Genomic DNA, 10,522 nt, shown 5'->3' on the forward strand with positions numbered 1-10,522 from the left:
CAAACCCCAAACCCCAAGTAAAAATAATAAATCTTTAAAATAAGAGAGAAGAGAGGGAAAGAGAAGAGAAACAAACGGATACAAGGACCAGTAAAATACTAGATAAAATATTATTTTTTAAATAAATAAATAACTCTATTTTTTTATAACGTAAATTCCTGCTTTAATATTAAAAATAATAAACAAGTAAACATATGCAACAGAGAACTCGGACATTTAATACATAATACTAGAACGTTATGAAGTTTTTGTGCACAACATTTAAAACAAAAACAAAACACTATTTTGCAAATTAATATACGATGTAACGCCACGTTATATGATAACCCGAATGGAATCGAACCGAGCACAGACATGCTAAGGCCAAATCAAGGCCAAACCAAAGCTGTACCGCGACAGTGCTATCCAGCACTAACTAGTTTGGATCCCCAAGCCTGACTGCGTTAATGCAAGAGAAACTTTTGCCCATGGCAACCGAAATAAAAAAAATACAAATTTAATCGCGACAGCGTAATAACTTACAAAATCATATGACCTAATATATTCGTCAATTTGACACGTCAATTTACATGCTGTAACGCCACGCTATATGCAAAGCCGAGTCGAGTAGTACCAAGCCAGCCAAGCTAAAGCTAAAGTCAAAGCCAAAGCCAAAGCTAAAGCCAAAGCCAAAGCCAAAGCCAAAGCTAAAGCCCAATGCCAAAGCCATAGCCAAACCGAGCCAATCCAAGCCAAGCCAAGCCAAGCCAAGCCAAAGCCAAAGCCATAGCCAAGCCGAGCCAATGCCAAAGCCATAGCCAAGCCGAGCCAAGCCAAACCAAGCCAAGCCAAGCCAAAGCCAAAGCCAAAGCCATGCAACGACTATTAGCGACGTCACATCCGATTATACATTGAGGGAATTGAATACCCGAACCATTCCTTACGGAACGTCATTCGCTAGCTTATGCTACGGAGTCTGGATGACAACTGTAGTAACTAGAACTGTAGTAAAAAGAAGAGGGACGTCGCTATAGCAACGGGCAAACAAGATAGAATAGAGTTGTAAGAAATTTAAAGGACGAATAATAAAAGATATTTATAACATGGTAGTTATTATTACCTTCCGCTTCAAAGCACTTGCCCTCTCTGACGCGAGAATCTATAGCGACGAATAGCGTCGAATGGCGCGATAGGGAGCTATTTCAATAGATTGTGTAAATCATCAGTAATCGGTTTATTGAATTTGCCGATGCTACATCTAAGTTGTGTCGTACTATATTCAAATAATTTCACATAACTAATGAATACAACACGATTAAATTTTACCTTTTATCTTTTAGTTTTTTTTTAATATTATAATAAATATTCAATTGTGTTTCATAGGTAAAATAAAAAAAAGTACAATTTCATCAATAATAATATTTAATATTTCACTTTTAAACTTGTATTTACATGATTACTTAAAATATACTGATCTATAATCAAACAACAATTCAAAAACCATAAATATTTCGGGTGTACTTAAACAGATTTATGCTCAATAAGCTTACGCGGCCTTTAGACCGATCTTGACGTTTTATTTGCAACTACGGATATTACAGATAATATAAATTCACGTGACACAGATAACAAACGGTTACAGATAACGAATTAATGTTATCTTTCCTATCGTAGTTTTACAAATAAAACTTAAAATGTATTTCACTAAAAAAAAACTGCTGGAATGCTTACATACAAGAACCTACATATATGCACGAACAGCCAATTTTACGTACCATCGGACTTTAAACCATAACACCGGGTGATAAGTTATATTTTCAAGCGAACAACAATGACAACATTATATATACAGAGCTATGAACACTGTAATATCATTAATTTCTTTATTCAGTCAAACCGGAAAGCCTTAAGTGTAATTTTTATGATTTAATATTGGATAAAAATTAAAAAAAAAATCTAATAAAATTCTCCTTATTATACATAACAATAAGAATATAATCAATAGTTACTTTTAAAAGATAAAAATAATACTGTAAAAATGTGTGCGACGATTGAAAGTATATAAAAATAATTGTCACCGACTATTAATAGAATATTAAATTAAGGTCAGGTTGGGATAGCAATGTTTGGCTCCAATTTGACTGTTTGCACTACGAAGATTAAATAGAAGGATCCTAGATGGAACTTAGAAGAGCAAGTCTTCGTCTCCCTCGTCGAGTAAGTTGGCGATGTTGTCGCGCACGTCTCTGCTCGCCAGGAGCATTGCAGCTTTTTTCTATAAACAAATAAAATAGCTATTTCACATGTTACAAAAATAGTAAATACATAGAACTCCAGTTTTAATATTTAAGTACAATTTAAGTCATCAAAATTTAATAGTAAAATCCAATAGACAGGGGCCATCTGAAAATCAGTCTTGTGCATTAGCACAGCTTATACTGAGATGAACCCCTTGCTAACTACACTGTGTTCTTTAAATTTATTTATTTTTTCCTGTATAATCTATGTAATGCATGTGTGTAGCAAAATAAATGGTTTAATAACTTGAAAATAGTTTTCAAGGTAAAGTGTTACTTTAAAACAATTATTCAAAAATATAAGAAACAGTTAGTATATTAGTACGAAATGTCAAATGGAACGTAAATTATTTTTTTAATTTCGAATTGGAGAAAGTACGGCTGACGTAATCGTTGAAAAAAAAATTGAACATAATTTAAAAAAGGAACGGATAATCTAAAACATTTTGCATTCAAAATCAACGTATATGTATTTAATTATAATTTTCAATAAATCTTTTTTTTAAGATGGAAGCGATTGGGAGTTCAGTTACGGGCACAGGTGCAAAATACGCTTATTAATGAGTATGTAGTTTGAATCTGTTAACAAATTCATTCGTGAAGAAAAAATATACATCTTAAAATTACAATACTACGCACAATTTAAATAAAATTGAGACATAAATAACTATTAACTGTGGACAACAATTATTATTGGAATGAAATGTTCGAAATCTATATTTATTAATAAAAAAAAATACAATATTGACACTATCAAGAAAACTGTATAAATAAATAGTACACGATGTCATATACAGATGGCAGTTGATAAAGATCACGTGCAAAACTAAGATGGTGTAGTTCGATCGTAGTTATTCTACCAATAAAGAAAAAGATTGAGGAAGCTCAAATAATTCCTACGGTTTTTCATGCTGGCACGAAAAGACAATCAAAGCCCAATATTCTCTATTCAAACAGCTCATAAAAGCACTTGTGAATAACCATATTTCCGTATTGAATTAGATATAAAGTTACCACCAGTTCAAAAAGATTCTAACGAGCGAGAAAATCAGTTTAAATTTTTATATATCCGGCCTAAAAATCTATCCACACTCAATCATTCACCACACTTTTTTATCTTTACTATAATCTTGTTTTGAGCATTATGAGTAATATTTATCCATACCTTTTGGAAATTTTGCCAATATATAACAGCAAGTTTTGTGTCAGTCACTCTAATGTTATTTCAAAAAACCTTTTAAAATCGAGACAACTGTGACGCATTTCCTATTGTATAATATTATATATAACAAATTATCGATGGCGATTTCTCTCGCATTTTAGAATTTAGTTGTTTAGGTATAAAGAAGCCTATGTCCTCAAGATTCAAGTTTGCCTGATAAAAAATTTCATCAAATTCGGTAGTTTGGTCTTAAAAGCGCAAAAGCCTATAGATTCAAATATGCTCACCGCTTCTGCCTTATCCTTGATAATCTTCTTCTTGTCCTGGATCTTCTTGAGCCGGTAGAACTCCTCACGCTCCAACTCGTCCAGTTCGGAAATGATGTACGCGAGTGTACGCTCCAGCCGTGGGATGATAACTTAAATTACAAAATTATACTTATATACATTTCATGAATAATAAATGAAACTCCAGTAGATTGTCTATTCAAATCATCAAAACAGTCCTTATAATAAATACATAACCATAAAGTAAAAAAAAAAGCTGAGATGGCCCAGTGGTTAGAACGCGTGCATCTTAACCGATGATTGCGGGTTCAAACCCAGGCAAGCACCACTTTATATATGTGCTTAATTTGTGTTTATAATTCATCTCGTGCTCGGTGAAAGAAAACATCGTGAGGAAACCTGCATGTGTCTAATTTCATCGAAATTCTGCCACATGTGCATTCCACCAACCCGCATTGGAACAGCGTGGTGGAATACGTTCCAAACCCTCACCTTAATGGAAGAGGAGGCCTTATCTCAGCAGTGGGAAATTCACAGGCTGTTACTTTACTTACTTTATACATTTCATGAATAACAAATGAAACTCCAATAGACAATGTCAAAACAGTCCTTATAATAAATATGTAACCATAAACTAAAAAAATATATCTTGCCCTTTAGATAAATACAAATGTAGATAAGGATGTTGTGTAAGCAATTAATGCCATTGATTATTGGATTTCAGAAATATAGATACAATAATTGATATGCATTTCATTTCATACATAACATTTAATATCATTTGAGGATTACTTTTTATTTTCAAAACTATGACATAAAAATTCTAGTCCAAGATTGGCGGTGCATCGCTGACTTCAGAAGTGATTAATATTACTAGCAGTAACTATGTCTATTGGCATTGGTGACCACTTCCCGTCAAGTGGCCCATTTGCCAGTCCACCTATCTATTTCATATAAAAGTGATAATGTAAAACAGTTAACTAAATGCTTATGCTTCAGAATCTAGGATTGTGAAGAAACAAGAGATTAAATTAATCATTAAAATGTGACCAAAACCACAGCAAAGGTATTGTATTTTTTGTAACTGTAAATTTACAATACCTCGACCAGAATAAAAAAAAAATTAAAGCATTGAATATTAACTAGAAATATTTTAAAAATATTGTGTTAATTACTCATTAGACCTACTAATTTGATCTAGTAATTTTATAAGTCAATCAAGAACATTAATAGTAAGAGACTTTGTATCAAATAATTCATAAAGAAACAAATATTACCGTGCTCAATGGCATTGACACGCCTATTGGTGACCTTGATAACCTCATCGAGGGTGACGAAAGACGTCTGGAGGGAGGCCAATTCGACGAGCAGTTTAACTGCGCTCTGGAAGTTCTTCTTCAGCTTGGTGAGCTGCTGTCCACCTCGGGCGAGACCAGCCAACTCATATGTATCGGAGCCATCTTGGTATGATTCGAAGATTGGGAGGGTGACACCTGGAAGAAACAATTGTTATAGAATGGCAGAGTTATCAAAATCGTATTATAAACATAAATATTCACTAAACTATTATGCTTTAATAGTAACTAGAAATGGTAATAAACAGTATTATCAGAAAACAGACACTACTATAAATTTAGTGGTTAAACCTATGATCTGTCTTTCAGCTACGGTGTCCCCCAACTAACCCTGCTGGATGTGTTCTGTCATCACTCTACTCCACAAATACTTTACTCTTTCGAATTTCACGTGCCCCTGGTCTTTGCAAATGGTATCCTCCTTTGCGTTAACAATCTCCAGGGTGCCTTACTAGGATGCTCCATTTTTCTGCGTTACATTTTATCGTCTCTTACATACTACACATATAAGTCCATCTATCAATAGTCTCATTAAATAAAGCTATAATAATAATTCTCTTTGCCTAAGGAGAGCGGAGTTAGCCCCTTGTCCGTTATAACTACATCTTGGTGCATATCCAAGTCAGTGTGGTGAAAATGCTCCCTCAGTTAGTATAATAATATTCATAGTCTATCCAAGTCCTCTTTTTTTTATTTGTATTCCTCTCATCATGCAAATGAAAGACCTAATATTTCTGCCAGCTATAAGCTAACCTCTTGATTACATCTTAAGTTATCTGGTTACAGAAAGATGATATTTGTCCAAATATTATATGTATTCGTATTTTTTAGTTATTATAACTAAATCTATGTTAAGGATAAAAGATTGGTTTAAAATAACAATCAATGTGTTACTGTTGGATGAAACATGCTTTATCAAACAGAAGTATCCAACTTGCAATGAACAAACATAACAGAATAAGTTAATATTCACCTTAAAATTATAATATGTATTTAAATGTAGGACTTACCAGCAACATTGTCTTTCTTGGAACGGATCTTAATTTGAGCCTTAGTAACGTTTTGCAACACAACTTGGTTAAAATCTCCAGTTGTGAACTTAGCCTCAGCCAGTGAAAATGCAGCCTCTTTCATCACTTCACCCATAAGGGTTTTAGTCTGAAATATATTGTATCTTACATAATCATAAAGCACAATTTATTATCTTACTATACAATTTTAAATACCAATTTATGTATAGAGAAAATATGAAGAACATACATACATATAAATTCTTTTATTCTTTATATAGTAACATGCTCTCCATTTTCATCTTTAAATAGACAATACTGTACCCCCTTAGGACATGGAGTTGTTGCATGTTATATAAACAATAATCTTTCTGAATAAATGGACTAAATAAAAATATCATTCTTTTAAAAAAGATTAAACCCCAACTTATCTAATAAAAAATTAACATGCAAATTTTTTCCAACAATTATGAAAATCGTACAATTCTTATTAGAATTCAATATCTATCAAAATATAACTATTTACAAAATATCTTTATTAAACAAATTAACATAACATATTATGTAAATATGTAATGTTAATTTGGTGTGATTAATGGCCAGTATAATTCATAATTAAATTGAATATTCTGCCTTGATAATTCCAAAATTTCATAGTGAGTTTTATATGTGATATCAGAAGAAATTCTAAATTAATAATGTTACCAATAAAATAAGGAAATATATTTTTAAAAACAAAAATTAAAATCATTATTTAGCTTGTATTCAATATTTATTTGATCTTATATACTGTGATTAAACTTTGCAATACTGTTATGACTAATTATTTAAATTTTAAAATTAAAAATACTGAAAGAGAAAAACCAGTGTTTAACTAAATACATATATTATATATTATAAGTATCATCATAAATTGTTAAAAAGATTGACCCTTTAAATGTATTACTTGGTATGTTACTAGGCCAAATCACTTTGAGATAAAGTTTTAATTAATTCTGGTCTTTACCTTTGTTTTCAACATTTATACACTTTTATGCATAAAAATGATTAATTTTGAATTTTATTTAGTTGTTTTTTTTTTATATAGAATTACCAACGTAGTGACTACCTTCATAGTAACTATTTCATTATTTAACTAGAGTTACATTTATTAAGCAAAACTTATTTTTAGTCACATTATATTTATTTTGTATTGATACTAATATATTAAGAATACTTAATTATGTCACTTAGAATATTTTCAAAATATTTAATTCACGACTTTTTCTATTAATAAAAAAGATCACCTTACCTCGATAATTTTTCCCAGGATCATACGGAACCTAACTTGTAAAGCATCTGCTTTCTTTTTCAAGAGACCATGGCCTTTTTGTGCTCCAGCCAGACGGCCTTTTATTAACATTTGAGCCCTAAAACGCAAAATAAAAACCGTATCATCTACGAATAATTTTATTACAAATTGTATTACTTAACGATTCAATAATTAATATGTAACTTACCCCCGAGAAGGGAAAATCGCTAATTTATCTTTTCCAGACATATTGATTTAGGAAAATATTGGCGTTTTATCCCTATTCAGGATTTTTACTCCCAATTCCAATCACCTGATGACAGAAGACAAGTTGGTGATAAATGTGTGTCTATGGCTGGTCTTGTGATCTCGTTTATAAAAATTTTAATTTAGTATATGTATCCAATTTATACAACAAAAATCAAAACATATTTTTATACAAATAAAAATAAATACCAAAAATTATTGCTATATTAATGATTCACAGGTTAAGGAGAGGTTTCCTAATTTACTTACTAATTAAAAAAAATAATCAACATTTTATGTTAAGTAGTCCATGACAATAGACCATCAGAAAAACGTCTTGATTGACATATGTTGTTTTCTGTTGTCAAACGTCAACCCTAATTTATAATGTTGTCAAACAAGTGTATGTAGATTTGTGTGAACTATCAAAAATAATAATTAAATAATATAAAATGATTGATCTTGCAGGATCGTACGATAAAATATTCGAATGAAAAATGACGTCTGTATTTTTAAAATATCATGTATGATTTTAAATAGTCAAGTTATTAAGTTTCATTTCCTAATATGGAAGAAAATATTTCAATAAATTTATGCAGAATTTGTTTAGATAGTGGGGCCAATATTTCTATATTTGCAAAGAATGAAGATGAAAACTGTGATATACAATCTAATCTATCATTATGTTTGAAAGAAAAGGTATATATTTATAATAAAAAATAATCTCAAATTTCCTTAGTTGCACTGGACTTGACCTGAATCTGAGCATTCTTTTTTACATTTACAGATAGAAGATATAGAGGGTTACCCACGTTTTATATGTCAAGCATGCAATGATATATTAAATACGGCATGTAGTTTTATCAATAAATACAGGGACACATGTAAAATATTGGAGAATGGATTAGATATTTTAAAGCATGAAAATGAGGAGCTCAGTAGTGTAAGCTGTAAAGAACAGTCTGAAGAAGAGATTGAAATAGAAACTATAAAGAATGAGTATAAAAGTGATGATGATGACGATTTGAGTGATCATTGTCAAGATTTTTTCAAACCATTACAACTTAAGCTTAATTTAAAGTTAGAGAAGGAAAAAGTACCGAAAGTCATAAAGAGGAAAAGAGTGGTTGCCAAAACTAACAGTAAACAAATCACAAATAAAATAGCCTCTTCTATATTAGAAGGCGAATTTGCATGGAATGGTGATGAATGGTGGTAATATTATTTAATTTTATTCTATGAAATCTATCTAGTATTAAATTATATACTCTTTTATAAGATTAAAGAACTCTGCCTGGGATCCTACTAAATTTAGTTTTAAATAAGAGATGAATTGTAATTACCTTTAAAAAACAATTTAATATCAAATTTTAAATTGAACAAAATTTTTAAATTTTTACAATACTCCAATACAATACGATACTTACAACTCCTATCCGGTTTTGAAAAACAATATTAGTTTTCTTTTCAGTTTAAACTCCAGCAAAAATAAGCAATCCCTAGACAAGTCAAAACGGATAAAACAGAAACCTGAAATTCGAAAAAGAATAAAAATAAAATTACCAAAAACAAAGAAACCAAACCCACCAAAACTATGTGATTTATGTGGTGAAGTATTTAAAAATCAAGATAAATTATCAATCCATAAGAAAAATGTACATTTCAGGAACCCTGTTAAATGTATACATTGTTTGAGATTGTTTGTATCTGATTATTACCTAAACAGACATGTGAAAAGAAAGCATGAAACAGATAAAAAGTTTATATGTGCAATATGTGGACGAGGATTCGCCTTTAAGGGAGAACTTAGCAGTCACAATAAAAATGTACATAACAAACACTTGAAACCAAAGAAACAATATAAATGTAAATTTTGTAATAAACTATACAAATGTGCTAAATCTGTAGTAGTTCATGAAAGATCGGCTCATACAGGTATACTGTTATTTCTTGTTATCTCTTCATACCTACATCTGGCTTATCTTAACTTCTTCTTCATAGACTCTTTATGTGTTTCAGGTCAAAGGCCAGCTGTTTGCTCTGTATGTGGAAGCAGTTTTTTCCATGATGACTATTTAAAGGAACACATGCGACTTCATACTGGGGAGACTCCATTTAAATGTCCTATCTGTGACAGGGGATATGCTCAACGATGCAATATGAAGAGCCATCTCAGAATACATAAAAAATCAGAACTTGATGCAGCTACTTTGAGTAAACTGAGGCCTAACTATTTAAGACTTCTCAAAGCATAACTTTACATACATTATTATAAGCTAGTTACAGGACACTATATTAGTGTCCAGTTAATAATTGTTATTCTTCCAGAAAACATTTTCTTTTTCTATATAGGTAAATATTTTTAAGTAAGCAATTAACGTTACTGTCAATTCACAGTAAAAATAAGGCAATATTCAAAATTATTTAAAACAATAACATTCTCTATACAAGACAAAACACTAATTAGGTCTTTTTGTTTATTAAGATTGGGATAAATTATCTTGCTTAAGTTTGACCATTATTATTAATAACAAATTATATTTATTGAAGAAAGTAACATCTTTAAAAAGGATGGAAATATTATATTTAAGAGTTTGTTTTAAACATTAAGTAATTATTACCTAAGTATGTAGTTAAAATAATTGTTTAAGACCATTGATCATGGTGTAAAAAAATCTATTTTTAAGAATACTGTTAATAGATGTCATTATTATTTGTTACATTTTCATTGTAAAATGATATTATTTGTTTCCAAATTGTAGAAGATTATATACAGTCTTCAAGACTCCTTGCTATGTTAAAAAAAATTGTTATATATTGAATATTTTTTCTGTTTTTAAACTGTATAAAGAATTTCAAAACACTTAAAGGAAATCACAAGCTAAAATAAAAATA

The 10,522-nt window shown here is 30.4% G+C and overlaps 2 protein-coding genes across 5 annotated transcripts; one reads left to right on the forward strand and one right to left on the reverse strand.

The window, feature by feature from the left end:
* Positions 1-1,383: 1,383 nt before the first annotated feature.
* On the reverse strand, positions 1,384-7,747 carry LOC124535693 (V-type proton ATPase subunit D). The gene is made up of 6 exons (XM_047112002.1): positions 7,590-7,747; positions 7,382-7,499; positions 6,091-6,238; positions 5,003-5,218; positions 3,726-3,856; positions 1,384-2,254 (listed from the first exon to the last, which is right to left on the reverse strand). Exons 1-6 carry the CDS (start codon positions 7,628-7,630, stop codon positions 2,165-2,167), a joined length of 744 nt encoding a protein of 247 aa, XP_046967958.1. The 5' UTR covers positions 7,631-7,747; the 3' UTR covers positions 1,384-2,164.
* A 278-nt stretch (positions 7,748-8,025) lies between these two features.
* On the forward strand, positions 8,026-10,522 carry LOC124535793 (zinc finger protein 234-like). Of its 4 annotated transcripts, none has more exons than XM_047112145.1 (4): positions 8,026-8,326; positions 8,415-8,842; positions 9,087-9,562; positions 9,647-10,522. In XM_047112145.1, the coding sequence occupies exons 1-4, from the start codon at positions 8,195-8,197 to the stop codon at positions 9,880-9,882; spliced, it is 1,272 nt and encodes a 423-aa protein (XP_046968101.1). In that variant the 5' UTR covers positions 8,026-8,194; the 3' UTR covers positions 9,883-10,522. The 4 variants fall into 4 exon arrangements, with proteins under 4 accessions (XP_046968101.1, XP_046968102.1, XP_046968104.1 ...); XM_047112146.1 differs by having other exon boundaries at positions 8,415-8,839; XM_047112148.1 differs by having other exon boundaries at positions 8,415-8,839; positions 9,099-9,562.

The sequence above is a fragment of the Vanessa cardui genome, chromosome 15 (genome assembly GCF_905220365.1).
Source record: "Vanessa cardui chromosome 15, ilVanCard2.1, whole genome shotgun sequence".
Classification (NCBI taxonomy): domain Eukaryota; kingdom Metazoa; phylum Arthropoda; class Insecta; order Lepidoptera; family Nymphalidae; genus Vanessa; species Vanessa cardui.